Here is a 17,682-nt window from a genome sequence, read left to right as displayed (position 1 = left end):
TTTTTTTTTTTTTTTTTAATTGAAAATAAGGTGTCAGAAATAGACAAAGTTATCAGTGGATGAAACAATCATTGATAGATACTTACCTATATGGAGCTATCTGCACAATAGTCCCTGTTAGGTTCAGAATGCTACCAACCAGATGTGGCAAAATAAATCCATTGGCACGTCATATTACAATGTGCTCTGAGATATAATCCAGAGTTTATCTAACTCCACTGAACATTAGTCAGGTGGGAAGTAGGATGAAAATTTGGTCTCAGCCTTTAGAAAGTTTCTACTACTGCATGAAGAGATGGCACAAACTTTTTTTTTGTTATTGCTACATTTCTACTTCAGTTTTTAATCAAAATTCAGGCCAGAAGTCCTGTCCTGAGACATGATCAGCAAAGAGTGCTGACTGCAAAGCCAATGCTGGGACACATGGACAGGAGCTGCACATCCCTTCCCTTGTTTAACCTGGTCAGACTTCAAGCTCTGAAGTTTAACTTCAACTTCAGCCTCTCCATTGTCTAAACTGAAGCAGAACAGGTGTTATTCCACCCACCATAAGAACAGACAGCTGGAAATACACAAAGATGGTGCTGAAATATTCTGTGTAAATGGGATTAAAGGTGCATTTGGAAGACAGACAAGACGTGTGGCTCTGCCTTTCTGGGGGGTCTTTTAATGAGGTATGTTTGTTACTCTTATTCAGAAATTGAGACCTCCATGATGTAAGGGTGATAAGTAACTGCAGTCAGGACTAAACACTAGCCAGGATTTTTTTTTTAAAAAAGGGGAAAAAAAAAAAGTTGAGCAAAACAACTGATGCCTCAAGAATTTACACCCATTCAACTGACTAATTTAGGAGGGAAACACCTTAAAGCAGCATTCCAGAGCAAAGTCTGACCAACCAACACTGACCAACCTACCTTCCTAGAGACAGAAACATGAAAACCTGAAAAAACCACACACAAAACCATTACTTTGAAAAACATTTTCCAGTGAAATGCAATAGGTTCCCTCTAAAAAAATTGTTAAATTTGCTGTGAGTGTTATTCTCAAACAAATTATTCCAGCAGGTCTAAGTCAGAAAAGTAAACAGCTCCCTCTAAACCTTAATCTGATCATGAGCATTTTGCTTTAATTGGCAGCAGTTCTGGAACTCTCCAGGGTATATGCCAGATTTCTGGAAGACACTTGATTTTATAATTGAACCCAATTTAACTGAAAAGTAAAAGCTCATTGGCTAGGAAATGGGATATAAGAATGGTCTAATCCCTAGAGAAAACAAAGGAGACGCTCAGCTCTACCCAGCTGTGGAAACTTTAGCTATCATATGGCATTTGAGAATTCCATTGAGTCCATCTCCAGACTGATTAACGACTCCTCTAACAAGCAGTGAAATCTTAACAAAATAGCTCTTATTGTTCTTACAAGAGAAAACTTCAGAGCCTAAAAATGCAATGAAGATACTTGCAATTTTTTCACTGGCTGCCATGACAGCTGTCTTAAGAAAAGAGTAGAAGCAGACAAGATTTCTGCAGGCAGGGTACAGCTTTAGAGGTGGTTCTTGTTCAAGTGAGATGTTGAATGAACAGGCAGCAGCATGTTACAGCATTTTAAAGAAGAACCAGAGCCTCTCCTATTAAAAGAGAATGGAAGAACACAGTTGCTAAGTGATGAGGACAGAAGTGGATTACATAGAAAATCCTCTGAGCCATAAACTTCATCCAAAACTGATTGGAAACTTTCCAGTGACTTCTGTGGGACTTCAATAAAACCTGTATAACTTTACTGAACCATTTCAGTCTTTTCTGGCCTTTCTTCATGTAGTATTATGTACTGTTCAATGAAGAGAGAAGACAACACCACAATCAGGGCAATTGGTAACAAGTTCCTTATACTAATCAAAAATAATATGCACTTGGGAAATTATTCAAACTGACAGCTGCACTGCAATTCTCAGCACTTAGCCTACCAGAGGATACAGGCCAAGATCACAGCTTGAAAAGAAACAACAATAAATGAGTATTTCTGAGTTGTCATTCTACCTGCAGGTTGGAACATCAAATGGGCACTTAAACTTTCCTCATTAATCACTCTGTGGATACTGTCCAATAAAAAGGGTATTTTGCTTTCTGCAGAGGATTAGAAAGGATGATTTCCTATGACAGGTAAAGGGACTAAGGTCCCAGGTCTGGCTGAGATACAAATGTGGTAAACTGGCAAGAATATCTCCAGCTTGGAAATTGGAGGACTACTTCTAGTTGTGAAGGGACTGAGTTTGAAGATGAATATACAATGAGAGTAACAGAAGAAAAAGGTGACCTTCGATGCAGTTTTAAAAAGATAAGATGAAAAATTGGCATTCAACTCTGAGAAACTCAATTTTGAGAATGAGGGAGGTTCCTTCAAGCCCTGTTTTTAAATTACTTCTCTCTAGCAGAACAAATGTCAGGAGACCTACATATTTCAAGTACTTCTCAAGACCACGTTGAACACTACATGAACAGCAAATCAAAGTAAGATTCCAGCTCCAGCCTTCTGAAATACTGCTACAAACTGCCTTCAAACAGGATACAGGAGCACAGTGCTCCTTCAGTTAGGAGAGGTCCACTGAGTCTGCACCCTGTCCATCCCAAGAGCAGGGGACCAGAAGTTCCTGTACTGAGATGAGTTTCTGTTTCTCTGAGAAAAATTTCAAGATGAAAATCTGATAGCTTTCCTGATCCAAGTTACACTGAAACTAATATGGCCCTGTGATAATCAATGTCATGACAGAGAACTGCCCACTTACTGATGGTATAATGAATTCCAATAAAATGTTAATTGTTTATCACATTGATTTAAGTTGTTTACATAAAAATAATATTCCCAATGGAGAGAAAGTAACATTTAACCAAAAAAAGGGAAGGCATAGAAAAAACTGAAACATTGTGGCCATGAGGGAATAAGGGATTAGATGCTTGGCGGGACCTTTCTGGATGTTCTTTATCTCAGACTCCTCAACTGACTGTGTCCCTGGCCAGAAGCAGAACAAAGGATTTTAGCATTTTATGCCCATAGTAACTGTACATTACTGTTTCCTTACATGGTGCAATAGTTAAGAGATACTGAAAAAAGATGAGAGCAAATACAGATATATTTTGGAAACATTCTACATCGTTTTTCTCAGAGAGACAGGAAAACAAGGAAAAAGACCACAGGAGGACACACCCATACACAAAAAAAATAGGGACTACTTAATATTTTCTCTCTGTGGTGTATTGACTTTGTCTGGATGCTAGGAAGAAAACCCTCTTGTGTTAAGAGAAAGGCAGTTCAATAAAGCAAAAGCAAAGGCTGCACACAGAGGCAAAGGAAAACAAAATAATTCACCTTTACTTTCCATGAGCAGATGATGCCCAGCTACTTCCTAGGAAGCAGGGCTTCAGCATGTGTAGAAGTTGCTCCACAATAATGAAAGCCTCTTCCCTTCCTTTTTCTCTTGGCTTTTACTGCTAAGCAGACTCAGTTGGTGTGGAATATCCCTTTGGTCAGTTTGGATCAGCTGTCCTGGCTACATCTCCTCCCAAGATCTCACCTACACCCATCCTCCTGGTAAGGGGGAATATTCACTTTAAGCAACAAGTAGGAATGAAGCCAGAGTTTCAAATTCACCTTGCTAGAAGTGAATAAGATAGATGTCTTATATCAAACTGGCAAATTATTACAGTCCAAGTCCAATTTTTGCTCCACTTCAAGGTAAAGTGATCTACAGCTTATTAGTTTTTATTGCCTGGAACAAAACACAGCAGCAAGGAGATTTTTTTTTCTTCATTACTATTATGAAAACAGAGCCACATCTACTTTAAAACAGAAAAGTGTGTAGAAAGCAATTCCTATCAGTTTTTTTTATTTTTTGATGTATTAGTTTCCTTTAATAGATTTTCCTCTTTTAAATTCCAATTATCTGTGTATTGTAGCACAACACCAGCTTAAATGGCTGGTGTGAACTGCACACAATCCAGGCTCCTGTCTGTGATGGGCTCAGCTTCTGTTATGCCAAGTGCCAAAGAGTTCCTAAGGTCTTACCAATTGGAATAGGACCTTAAAAATATTCTAAAGACTTGGCATTGCAGAAAATTACATTTTTTCCCATTTTCCTTATCCCCTGCTAGCTCCTATGACAATAATTAGCCATCTCTCTTCCTCTCCTACAGGGACTAACAGCCTTATCACCTCCCACCTTGAAACATCCTCCTCTGCTCAGCAGGCACTAACTGCCCTATTCATTCAATTTGACTACCCAGATGTTGTAATAAATGAAACCCTGAACAATGGTTTCTAACCTGTAATTTGCTGAAGTCTGATGATTCTCAAAAAAGCCTTGCTTGCTCAGAAACATGTCAGTTTTTTCTGCATGTCATCCAGTCTTATTAAAAAATATGGCCTCTCTCCCAAAAGATTTACTTCATTTGTTGTCATCACAACTATCAAAATCCTAACACAAAGAAACTTTTATATCAAGGAGAGTTTATTGATGCAGCTATGTGCTGGATTATACATCTGCACACTGAAACTCTTTAGAATTGTGGACAAAGCCAACTGAAATCAATGGGATAGATGTTATTTAAATAGACTTTATTTCAAGACCTCAATTGAAGTGACACACTTAATTTCTTTCAAAATAATCCTGTTATACCCTTCAGCAACAATAAAATAGAACCTTAAAATGAATGCTATTTATATAGACTTCCTTGCTATTCCACACTGCAGGTAGAATGCAAAGGAGACTCCTGAAGATCCAGAGATCACACAGAAAGACAGAAGAAAATATAAAAACTTATTTTAAAAGGATCAAATATTTCTAGAATCTGAGTTCACCTGCCTTATCTAAAAAATAATAAATTCAGTACTCTTTTTATTCATGTGTCCCAACACTTCCATTCAATAATTGAAGAAAACATTTATTTTTTTTTTTCAGAAATTCAACTTGGTCCACAGGAAGTTGTGAAAAATGTCACTAAAAACATCCAACATTTTTTATATAGGATTCCTATAGTCTTATTGGAGCACAAAAAATAGGAAAAAGAATCTAACTTTTGATTCTCCAAACCCTAGGAGGGGCCTTCACAAATCACCAGCCTGATGTTCACAGAAAGATCAACACCTGCCAGAGCACTTTGGTAGAACCAGACATTCACAGACAAGTAAATTCTTCTCAGGATGAAGGTATCTCAAATCAGTTTAACAAAATAGCATGTTTGTATTCTCTATAAAGAGAATGAATTATTAGTTTACATTCTCCTGTCACTAGGTGTCTTTCCTTGCTTTTTGATGCTGGCAATTGGTTATTTCCCCAAGGCACTACAGTGATACATTCACATGTCACCCCATCCCTCACTGTGCTGGGCTGTCACTCTCACATGCCACATGACAGGCCAGTGTAGAAATTCAAGCCTATCTGAGAGCTGAGAACTTCTGCCTTACAGTAACCTGCACTCCTCTTGAGCCAGCACAGGGCTTGCTCTGCTACACAAAAATGCAACTCCAACTTCTATCAGCCAGAGGCAATGGAAGAGAAAGGGAGATGGTATTTTTCTCAATTTCAGTAAGTAGGGTGGAACACTGAGAAGACCAAACACTGCATCTTTTCATGACCTCTTAATTTCTTTTCTTGGCATCACAAATCAGTGAAGCACAAAAACAACTTACGGCCCAGGCTACAGGTCACATTGGAGCAGTTTCTAAAGGTGCAACCAGAATCTAGGATTAAGTAACCACTGGTGGAAAGGATTCCATATTTTCAGGATGCTATAGCTATTTTTTCTCTTATCTACTCCCTCAACCAGATGCATTTAGCAATTCTCAATGATTTATCTTCCTAAAACTTGCCCCATCTCTTCCTGCATCTACATAAACTCTTAACAAGCACAAAATCCCTCAAAGAAGACTTCTCCATCCCAGATATCAACAGAACAAATTTACTTCTGTGGAGAATAATTTCCCTTCTGCTTCTTGTAAATGTGGCTCTTGCATTTTTTTTGCCCCTACTTAATTGCCCAAGAAGTACAACTGCAGTGTGATTTCTCATAATGAGCAGTCTGCACTTCTCTTGTGCTGAGAAGACATTTTGTAAATAGGGCAAGCCTTTAGATTACTATTTTAAAGCATTTTATGAGGTTTCCCAAGGGTCCACCCTAAGACCATGACAGTGGTTAATTACAGAAATTTGACTTCTCATAACCTTTTGCAGTAATCACTTAGAAAGCACATAAAAGATTCTGTATCATTGCTCCACATTCAATGATCAAGGGAAGGGAAAACAAAATTAACCAAAAACTCCAAACAAACAAAACAACAAACCTTCCCCCACCCCGCCCCCCCAAAAAAAAAAAAACCAAACAAACAAAACACCAAACCAAAGAACCAAACCAACCAAACAAAAAAAACCAACCAAACAAAAAAAAAAAACAACAAACAAACAAAAAAAAAAACCCAAAAAAACACCAAACCAAAAAAACCTTAGAAGCTAAACCCAAAAAAACCACAAAGCCTACAACATGCCATCAGGGACAGAAGTAACCCCAGAGAGAAGAAAGACTGCCTGTCCAAACAGACAATTCTATGTAAGGAGGTTAACTATCAGGCAATACAGAAATGGAATTCTGAAGGCAAGTTCCAGTTCAAAGAGACAGGCTGCCTCGTTATCTTGAGATGCCTTCTCAAGGGGATTCATTGCAAGCCTGAAAACTGCAAATGAGTTACAGAAAAGAACAGGCAGAATGATAATGAGAGCCACCACCCAAGAGAACAATACCTACTACAGCACTCTGTTATTGACAACCTGTAGTTTCTTCCTCTGACTTTAAATGCAGCTGATTTGGGACCATTATTTATACGGGTGAGGAACTACATCATAAGAGGAAATCTATACCTCCAAAGCTGGTGTATCATTCTCCTGCTCATGTGAAAGATGTCAAAAGTAAAAGAAAAAAACCCAAAGCTGATATGCAGGAAAACCCCCAAGTTTGGCTCACTGACTGTGGCAACATTCACAAAGGCACAGAGTGAAGCAGAGAGTGAATGTTGAAGTCTGCCTGCCTCTGGAGGCAAAAACTGATGTCTCTAAGCATTAATAGCTTTTGAATCCCAAACCAACCAGTTTATCATCAATTGTCTTTTGCTAGGAGACAAAGGTATTTTGGGGATTAACAATGCAGAACCATCTCAGGTGATCTCTAACTTGTGGGGAGAGAACATAAATATGCAACATATTTTTTGAAGGAGCAGTTCCAAGGCCCTGTTACATTTAATTATTCTTCTGTGATGATCCTTTCATTTTATTTCCACTTCAGACAACCTTAGTGACTACAAAGACATGAAGCAGAGAAGCTTGCAGCTCCCTGAGGATAGAGCTTGTTGCTTGAAAACCTCAATGCACTTTGAGTAAAAGCATTTAGTGCAGAGTAGCTCTGGCAGGCAAAACACTAGATTTAACAAGAACAAGTTATTTTAACTTGAGGAAGTTAATTGCTAATGAGTGAGGAAGAGTAGAAAAGGGAAATGGGATAACATAGAAGTACCTGAGAGTTGCTAGAAATAGCTGGGATGCAAAGAATGTTGGAAAACAGATTTACAGGGACCATTTCCAATAGAGGAGTGTTCATCAAAGATTATGAGGCACTCTGAGCATGGCAACCTTTCCATGCACTTTGCTTACCCAAGTGTCACAGACACAGCACAGAGCAGCTCATACGCCTTGAAAAATGCAGTGAGCAGCCTGCCTCTGGAAACCATGGTGTTTAAATCATCACTTATGTGAAAGATTGAAGGGTGGAGGCACATCCCCACTATCTTAAATTGAGAGAAGGAGCTGGATTCCTAGACCTTTCATCTAGCATTGTCTGAACCAAGTGTAGAGATAACTGAGTTTCACTGCTTGGAGCCACTTAAACCCAGACAATGCCCTTCCAAGAAAAAGTGCATTGCAAAATTTTGCTCTTCCCCTTTAAAAAGGCCTTCCCATTATCCAGCCAGCAAAACAACCAGCTGTTTAATGACCTAAGAAGCAGACAAGGGCTCTTTGCTCCCCCATTAGAAAGTAAGCTGAGGAGAAGAGCAATTTAACACAGTTCATAGGATTTCTGCCTTCGAGTCCTCAGTAAGAACAATCAAACTCAAAATTATTAAAGCAAAGTCTCTCGGTCCCAGAGGAGTATCCTGGAGGCAGTCTTGACTGCCAACAACACAGTGAGGAACTTCTCACCCATCACCTTTCCATTTTCCAGCTCCCTGCCTATTCAGCCTTGCCCTAGGCAGGGGAAGCACAGAAAGAACTTCCTTGGTCTTCTGGCTTGCTTTGTTTTAGGTTCAGTGTATTCATACACATTTCTACAAACCAGAAGATGCTATGGGAGCCAGAAGCAGTTTCATCTCCATGTTCTCCAAAGACACAGTGTTAGCCAAAAGGCATTTATCAAAGCACAGTGTAGGAGTGAGATAAAAGCTGAACAGAGTTGAATTATATACAGTTTGTGAAGGCTGTGGGAGTGTAGTTCACTCTTCTTACAAAATAAAATGTTTGTTATTTTTGTGATATACATAAATATATCTGTAATTTTGGACATTATTATGTGTTAAGTTATATTTGTGGTTTACGTTATCAAGCTGGATAAGACTGTAGCTCCTCTTGCCTTACCTCTACTATTCCACATTTAGAGACAGTAGTACAAAGTTCTCAGAGCTGCCAATACAGTGAATATAAGGAGCAGCACAAAGGAGACTATTTCCAGTGATAACAGGAGTATTTTTCTCCTCTATAATATGAACTGAAGTATCAAAGTAGGATTCTGCTAGTGCTGTACTTCCCAACAGTGACAGAGAATAGTTCAGAAAATAAGATTTTATCTGAGTTAACCAGGATAGAAAATCCCTATGACTTCTATCATTCCATTAAATACACACATTTTTATCTTGAAAAAAATAATTAAAAATTTTCCCCAAGCAAATTCTATTACACCAGGAAAATCAGAGAAATGCATTGGTTTCCACATGTGTCTCTCAATAACTCTCTCCACAGGAGCCAGTGCTGGCTGGTGCTAACCTCAGCAATATAATTTTAACAAGCTAATTATCCCCACAGCTATCCAAATCCGAACTCTGCTCATTCAATGCAGCCAGCAGCACCCAGAGAGCACAAAAAGCATGGAAGCAAAGAAGGAAAGCACATGGTACTGCCTCTTACCACAGTATAGATCTGAGGCTTGCGTCTTTTGGCCAGGTCAATTATATTGACTCCATTGTAGTAAAGGTTCTCAATGCACCCATGGAAATTTTTCCTCTGAAAGGTTCCTGGCTTCCCTGGGACAGGGATCCCTCCAAAACTGAGCTTTTGGAAAGAATAAGAACAGCATTAATTATAATACTATATATACGTGTGTATATATATATATATATATATATGGTACATTACATTGTGTTATCATCCCAAAAGCAGGACAGCAAAGCCCTCCTCCATACATCCACTTGGGGTATTACTTAAGAGTCAATTCCCACCAAGAAGATCACTGGGAGCATGAGGCAGAGCCTGGCCACCTCTCAAGGGAAATTACAGCCTCCCATTGCATGCCTGCTGCTGGACGAACACTTCTGGCACAGAGAGCTCACTGCTTTGGGAGCAGCTCTGAAGTGCCTTGGCACACCAGCCTAGTGCCACCAGCTCCCCTCCCAGGAACACCCACACACAAGAAAACCTCCCATGGTGTGCCACCCACAGCCCCAGTGGCACAGAGGGTGACACCTGCAGCCCACAGAGCTCAGGAACCTCTGAGCAATGGGGGAATAAATTCTCCCTGCCCTCAGAGCTCTGGGTTTGCCTGGGAGCTACAGTCACTCCTGTCCACCAGGCAGGTGTCTGAGCAGTTCTGGTTTCAGCCAGAGGAGGGTCCTATCACTTACACAAGCACCCCATCTGCACCTTGCAATTTCACTGTGCTTTGGTCTTTACAATTGTCACATGTGGCATTGGGACTGAGCTTTGTTCTGCAGGCTACGCATTTGCACAAAACTTCTGCTGTGCTGTTGTTTCAGTACTGGCAGCTGTTAACACTGGGCAGGTTACAGCTCCTCACTCAGCTGGAGGGCTGAAAGCCCTGGCAGGACAAAACCTAAGAAAATAAAGCTGCTCAAATATAGCATAATTGTTTAGATTCTGAAGAAAAGAAAGGGAGTAAAAAGAAAGAAAAACAAACCCCACAACTCCAAAACATTCTGATAATCCTACCTTCATTTTACAAATGTCACAGCTCATTTCTAATTAACTTTACTGACCTTTCTGGCAAAGCATTACTGGTGGTGCCACTAAATTTTTACTCATTTTTCCCATCACAGACAGCAGCACAGTGAGTGATGTAATGCAGGAGGGGATCCTGCAGCCACCACACTTGATCAGGAGCTGTGTTGCAATCCTGCTGCATCCACTGCAGCAAGAGTATGCACTGCTGTGTGGCACTGCTTACATGCTGACAGCTCCTGGGATCTGGTCAGCCCTATTCTCCTGTCACAATTCCCAAAGCCTTAACTCAGTTCATTATTACAAAAATAAAGAGCAATTTGGGGGTTATTTTTCCTCCCACTCCACCTAACAAGCTGGGATACATAAGGAAGTGAAACCTCCCTGGGTAACCTTGAAAACACTTACTTGAAAACAAGTTCTTAATGAACTTGCACCTCAGTTGTTTTAATTGATCACTTCAGAGAAATAAAGAGTGAACAGACTGCTACTTTACGTCACTTGCAGGTTTGTTATTGGCATGAGGGCTTATCTGGTAGCAATGATTTGGTTTTTTTTTCCAGCAAGAATCATTAGTTCTTTCTAAAACACCAGACTTTCCTTCTTTTATGTTCTATTCTTCAAGTCTCCTGCTTAGGGTCTCTGTATCGGGGTTTCAAAACCAAAAGAAAAATCAATATCAATTACACCAATGCATTATTAAGGAAACAGTTTCCTTTGTGATTGTTAATAATTTTAATTATGAAAGTAATGATTTTATTACCCTCAGTAAGGCCTTTAATCCCTAAAGTGTGCTGAGATAAACTTTCAGTAGACTGCATTGCTGCAATGTTTGACTGAAACACTCTCTCAGTGCAAATGGAGAAAAAACACACTGCAAAAAACTAAGCTCAGGGGACAAGGTGTGGGTGCCAAAGTGGTTGATGGTGATGCTGATTTACAACACCTGAAGATCTTTTCTACCATGTTCCCTATTTTGGAACATCTGGAAAAATGTTCTTCAAATGAGATTGGAGCCTGAGTTTCCCCTAGTTGGCACCAAGCAAGAGGTAAGAAATTTTATTATTTTGAAATTAGAAAAGCTGATGACTCAGTTATTTGGCTTTTCTCATCGCTATCTTAAAAGCAGTTACAGTTTTGGCTCCTAATAGTTCAGTCTAAAGCTGTTGCAGAATCCCACTGTTCCAAGTGCTGTCCCTACTAAATGTGCTCATGATTTGGTAAAGCAGTGCCAGGGGACAGGTACCACTCTCTCCACCCTGCTTTGTGAAATGAAAAGAAAGGAATTTCATCTGGAAGATGAGAGGAGAGAGCAGGCACCTGCCACTGCTGAGCCGTCTGCTTTTTTTCCCTTGGGTGTGTTGGAAAATGATCCTTTCCAGAGAAATGAATTCAAAGTGCAAAGGGAGAACTTGTGGTCTCTGAAGCAGTGAACCGTGCCAGCTCAGCACATCACACACAGGGTGATGGCTCTGTGCAAGCACGACCCTGAGCCTTGTGGGCAAGGCAGACTTGGCAGCCAAGTACAAGGGATAAAAACCAACATGGGTCATTTGCACACAGGTCTGCGTTGATGGCAAACAGATGAGCAACTGCCTTGCATACAGATATGATGCTATATAGGGCTTTAAGGTGTTTTTAACAACTATCATCCATAAGCACTGAACTGCCAGGGTGATATAAACTGCACTCTGCCACACCCTGGTCACATCACAGGGGAGCCCACCAGGCTCAGGTTTATGGGCAGGCAGGACATTTCCTCTGCTCACTTCTTCCCTGCTGAGCTGCTCTGGCTCCCTTAATCAGCATTCTCTGCAACATGCTCAGATGTGAAGGGAACTGGGTTAAGCTAATGGTTGTGAGAGACATGGAATTACTAAGGTTGAAAAAACCTCTAAGATCGAGTCCAACCCAGCATCTTCATGTTCATGACTAGACCATATCCCCAAGAGCCACTTCCCCACACCTTTGGAATGCACCCTGGGATGATGATTCCACCACTTCCCAGGGCAGCCTGTTTCAATATGTGACCACCCTTTCAGTAAGGAAGATTTTCCTGCTGTCCAATCTAAACCTCCTCTGCCATAACTTCAGGCCATTTCTTCTCGTCCTGTCACTTGCTACCTTAGAGAAGAGACAGATGCACACCTCGCTAAAGCTTCCTTGCATTCTGGAGGTCTTCCATTCCTAGCAGGAATACAATAATTTTCATCTGTTCATCTCTATGTGGAGAACTGTAATTCAAGCAAGCCTGGATAGAGGGGCAACTCAGGGCTGGAATCCCCACAGTCATGCTCAATTCAATGCAGGGATGGAGCACAGTGATGTCATTAAAATCATACTGGAGATGATAACACAGCTGCTCCCTTAACATTTGACTAGAACCCAGGCTATGACTTCTCATTTATTTAAAGTCTGCCATTCTTTGAAGTGTAAACATAATGCAATGCCTATTTGAACAGAGATTTGCCACTTTCTGATGCTGGCATATATGGAGTCACACTGGCATAATTTATGCTGGTAAAGTATGAAAGCAGCTCTCTAGGAAGGAAATATTAAATAATCTTTGCTGGAAAGAAACAGCTTATAGAGTGGTTGTTTTCCATCATATTCATTGTATAGCAATTCATACCTCTATTCACAGGTTATAACCTAAAGGGCTTCACACACCTCATAATCAATATCCAAGTGATCTGAATCCCCCTTTGTTCGGAAGTGCTGGGTGTGCTTGTCCACTGTGAAGTTCACTTGCTTGTTGAAGCGTTCCATGAGAACTGAGTGCCAGTGCTGGTCATCCAGGAGGCTGCCCAAGGTGACAGACGTGTGGCTGTTACTGAAGTGCAGGTTGGAGTCCCCTGGAGTGGCACAGAGAGGCAGAAGACACCAGAGTTACCTCCAGACTCTTAACTGGAGCATGTTGACTCAAGGAAAGCACAGAGAAGAGCTCCAGGATGCAAGTCAGAGCTCTTGGAAACATATCCTTTTCAAAGACTGCCTTAGATTCCTTGGGTCTCTTTTTCACATACATGTGTGTTTATCCCGCCTGCCACACACACATTTTTCCCCTGTGAAATCCTTGTGATGAAGCAGGAGGTGTTACAGATGCTGCAGTCACACAGTGCAGTAGGCAGGGCATTACATATTTTGTATCCTTGGCTCTGCCAGGCATTTTGGTCCTGGTAGCTTAAGAGCTTCCTTTGGGTAACACCAAAATGTTTTATCTACTCACATCAACAGATTACTCCTTGACACTTCACTGTCAACTCTGTGCTTTCTGCATTTTAACAAGAAAATTGTTTAAAAAAAATGCACTAGTCAGTGAAGCAATGAGTGTTTTGTTCAGCTCCAAAAAATTCTTAAACCTGGCCTAGCTCTCCAAAAGTATAGATCACAAATCATAAAAGTATTTAGGCTGGTAATTTTAACCCAGTAATTTCAAGCATTCTTCTGTTTTCCAGCTGGCCATATGTCTGAAAACTTCAGAGCCTCTCACTGAAAATGAGTGTGTATCCTCTTTTACATTCCCACAGAATGGAGAGAACACATACTCCAAAACTGCCAGGCAAGATACAAGCAGATTCAAGACAAATCATCAAAACCCTTGCCCATGACACTTGAATGCAAAAAGAGGACCTGAAATGGCTAGAATTTTGTACACTTGGGGCTACAGCTGAACAAAAAACCCAACTCATCTCAGAATACACATTCACAACAGTATCTCCTCTGGAAGAAGTTACATAATATAATTAACTGTAGTATATTCTTATCCTAGCACAAAAATTTTGTAAGAGGGCAATTAAGTGGGGTAGATTCCCCCACTGAGAGCTTCAGGATGTAGTTTTTTGGTCCAAGTAACATCCGAATCCCAAATCAGAAAATGATGCATTTTCATTTCCAATCTTTACTGAAAAGGAAAGAAGGAAAGAAAGAAAGCACAACTTGGGGACTCAGCAATTAATGAGCTTATGTAAAAATGAAGTCTAACATCTGTGGAAAATAGTTACTGATTTTTAAAACAAACATAATTAAGCACAAGGGGAAAAATGCCCAACTTAAACCCCTCAGCATGAGAAACATGAGTCAGTAGAGGCTGCTGAGGCCAATACCATGGGACACCCACAGATGAAGCCAGTGAGGATTTTGCAGTAAGGCTGGGAGAGGGAGTATGATCAGTCTTACTGCAGTAGTCCCTATCATCAAAGTGCTTCAGGGAAAAAAAAAACAATCATCCTTCTACAGAAAAAAATTAAGCCAACCTTTCCTCTAATGCTCTGATCCAACATGATCGTACAGTGATAGCCTTACAGATATTGAACAAGGAATATTCCGTTTTCAGGAAGGAAACACAGCAGTGTGCTTCACGTTTTGACCAGAATGCTATCATTGAAATTCTGTATTCTCAGCTCAGCTCTGAATCACTGACTGAATGGAAAAAAAAAATTAGACACAAACCAAAAATAAAGCTCTTCTGCAGTGCAAAGACCACTTCCTGAGAATGCTCTTTTTAAAACTAAGACAAAAACCCCACACATACATTAAAAAAAAAAAAGAAGAAAAAAAAAAGTACATGAAGAATTAGAACTAGCCATTGAGCAGTTCTGCCTTGCTCACCTCTAGTTAGAGAAGCCAAGGTCTCTTCTTGGCTCAGCTACCATGCTCTGCATGACATCACAAAACAGAATGTTCTGCTAATATCAGCTGCAGTTTGCAGGTACTGTCTAATATAAATAATAGATTTATATGCAAACCAATACTCCCAATTACCCTTACCCAGGTTGAGGTGCAAGGAGAGCTTTCCTTTCTGCAGTTCCAAGGTTATGTAGTCTCCACGCTGTCCTTCTCCATGGAATAAGACTCCATCCCCCTGCATGCTCTTGAACTTCAAGGAAACTACATCTTTGAATGTGCTCATAAGCTTCTGATTGAACCTGTAGAGAAGTGAACTTCTGCCATCAAAGTCTGCAATATCTGACTCTGGAAGAAAGAAAATGGCAAAATGGCAAGGAGGGGCAGCATCAGAAGAGGGACTGTATTTTTTTCAGGATCTTTTCAAATACAGTTTGGAGTCAGGTATTGTCCTGAGTGTACATCCAAAGGGTGTACAGGTCTTTTGGGCAACCACATTTCATCCATTTCCAATCCTCTCCCTCTGCTGGAGAAAAGGAACATGAGGATAAAATCAGAACCCCTCTGCACTTGCCTTCCTCATACAACACTTCTCTCCCATTTAACTTTTGAGAACAGAACAGGTGCCTTCCATCATATTCAGATCTCCAGAACATCCCTTGCCACATTTGCTGTTCATTTCAAACACATTCAGGATGTTATTCATTACTTTGAACACTCCAATACTCACTCCACTTTTGTAGCTTCACAAGTGTCTGTTGAGCTGTTCCTGCATATCAGCCATGCCTGCATCCACCTCTGCATTCTGATAAGGATCCCCTCAGCCTCCAAGGGCTGGCTGCTTGCTTGAGATGGGCATTTATCAGCCATATTTCTGCATGCAAATTGATTAGGCTGGCAGGAATAGTCAAGTATCAATTCAAAAAGCTTTTGAAGAGATTTCACGGGAACTGGGCATCTAAACTGATTATACACCTTTGAAAATCCTATTAGAAACATATTTTCCCCTTCAGCCAGCCTCTAAAATCCCAATCATTCTGGTAGGAAACAAGCTTTCTGTTCCTCACTTGCAATTAATAGTTTCTTTGGGAGCAGCAGCTGCCTGCAGTACTCTCTCTGCTTTATAAAGTAGTCTTTTAAGCAAAACATATTTTTAAACAAAATTTTAAATGTATCTATAACCAGAATATTTCAGGTAGCTTTAAATACTTCTAACTAATATGCTGTACACAAACTGACATACATTACTTCAATTCCAATTTCTATCCAACTGCAATTTGACACAATTTATTAATAAATTATCAATATTGGCAATTGGTATTTTTTGTTGTTAAGAAAAAAAATTAAGAATTAATAATACCAGACAATGAAGAATTTCAACAGAGGTTTACTAGAGCTACATAACTACTGAGGCACATGCACAAAGATAAGCAACGCCTTTCTAGTGCCCAAGAAGAAAGAACGTAAACCTTTCTTTGCAAACCATACATTTCAATGATAAACCAAAGACATCAGTTTTCTATTTTCTTCTGAAAAATAACTGAAATCAAGACTTCATATGATCAAGACTTCCAGTCAGCAACTGTATCATGATTCAAGTCAGTAGTTGAAGTGACCTAAACTCCATTGAGAGCTCTTTTATCCTTTTAAGCATTAACACCAGTTTCATCTGCTCCTTTTTAAAAACCAAAAATAATAAGAGCTGTGGGGGAGGGTTTTCACCTTTTTTTTCTTTTTTTAGTGAAAAAAATTAAAGAGGTTTGCAATTAAAAACTATTAAAAACTCAGAAAATAAAACAGCTGTTAACAATTTGTTACCAAGGAAACTGCCATGAAAATTTCTGCCTGTCAGTATGACAGTTTGTACAGAAGTTTGGTGGCACGCTTACAAATTTCCAGGGAGCACAAAGTTTCAATTTGATACAAAATTCTGTAACTCCATGGACAACTTCATTCCAAATCAGAAGGAGACTGATTTTTTAATGAGAATAAACTGACAAAGAAACTCAGTCCTGGGGAAAATTCATTCTTGAATAAACTAAGACCAACTTCTTATCTCTGATGTCAGAATTATAACAGGCTCTTTCCCATCATTTGTGGAACAGTTGCTAGTTTAAAAATTATCACAAATACAAAAGTATTCCTGCCATCTGTTTTTAACTTCTGAATTAGGTGTTATGAAACAGCTTCTTCAGAATTGCTGACTTCTCTCTATTGACACCTTGACAGCCAGTTTCTGTAAAGGGAATTAAATTGGTAGTTTAGTTCTTGTAAATTTCCACTAACTACATTAAATACTACAGTTTGGCTAAAGTAAATCACAAGTGTCTTATAGAAATGGTTTCATTCCAACACAGGCAGCAATTAGGAAACAGCTTATAAAGAATTTAGTCTTTGATTTCCAGAGCAGTTTGCAACTAAAGTTGATTTTTCTCCTAGCTCTTAAAACCAAAGGTACTGCAAGAGCAAGGGTGCACTGATTCAATGCTGCTCAAAAAGTGGCCCTTTTAAATTTTTTTCCTAATATCCAAGGCTCCAGCCAGTCTAAATTCACACTTCAGTTCTTGTTCTTAACTCTCCACTAAGCCACAGCATAACTTGATTCTTGAAGAGCTCTACTACTGACATTTACAGAGTATATCACAAAAGAAAACTTGTTTCTGAAAAGATCTGCTCCACTAATTATCAGTTGTGAGCACATTGGCCAATAAATAGCCCTGAATGAAAGGAGAACATGTCAAATAAATGCTAACGCTGGCAGCCAAAAGTCATTAGTGGCAGTTTGCATGACAACA

At 39.8% G+C, this 17,682-nt stretch overlaps 1 protein-coding gene across 1 annotated transcript in view; it reads right to left on the bottom strand.

Moving 5' to 3' along the window:
- CNTNAP5 (contactin associated protein family member 5) overlaps positions 1 to 17,682 on the bottom strand; it is a 265,702-nt gene that overhangs the window by 123,515 nt on the left and 124,505 nt on the right. The window contains exons 5-7 of the mRNA XM_021526152.4: positions 15,032 to 15,235; positions 12,932 to 13,116; positions 9,215 to 9,358 (exon numbers count right to left, since the gene is read on the bottom strand). Coding sequence (XP_021381827.3) covers positions 9,215 to 9,358; positions 12,932 to 13,116; positions 15,032 to 15,235 — 533 coding nt within the window. The remainder of the gene's footprint in view (positions 1 to 9,214; positions 9,359 to 12,931; positions 13,117 to 15,031; positions 15,236 to 17,682) is intronic.

The sequence above is a fragment of the Lonchura striata genome, chromosome 7, assembly GCF_050655825.1.
Source record: "Lonchura striata isolate lonStrDom1 chromosome 7, ASM5065582v1, whole genome shotgun sequence".
Lineage (NCBI taxonomy): Eukaryota > Metazoa > Chordata > Aves > Passeriformes > Estrildidae > Lonchura > Lonchura striata.
Note: the sequence above shows the minus strand (reverse complement) of the source record. Positions and strands in the feature narration are given on the sequence as shown.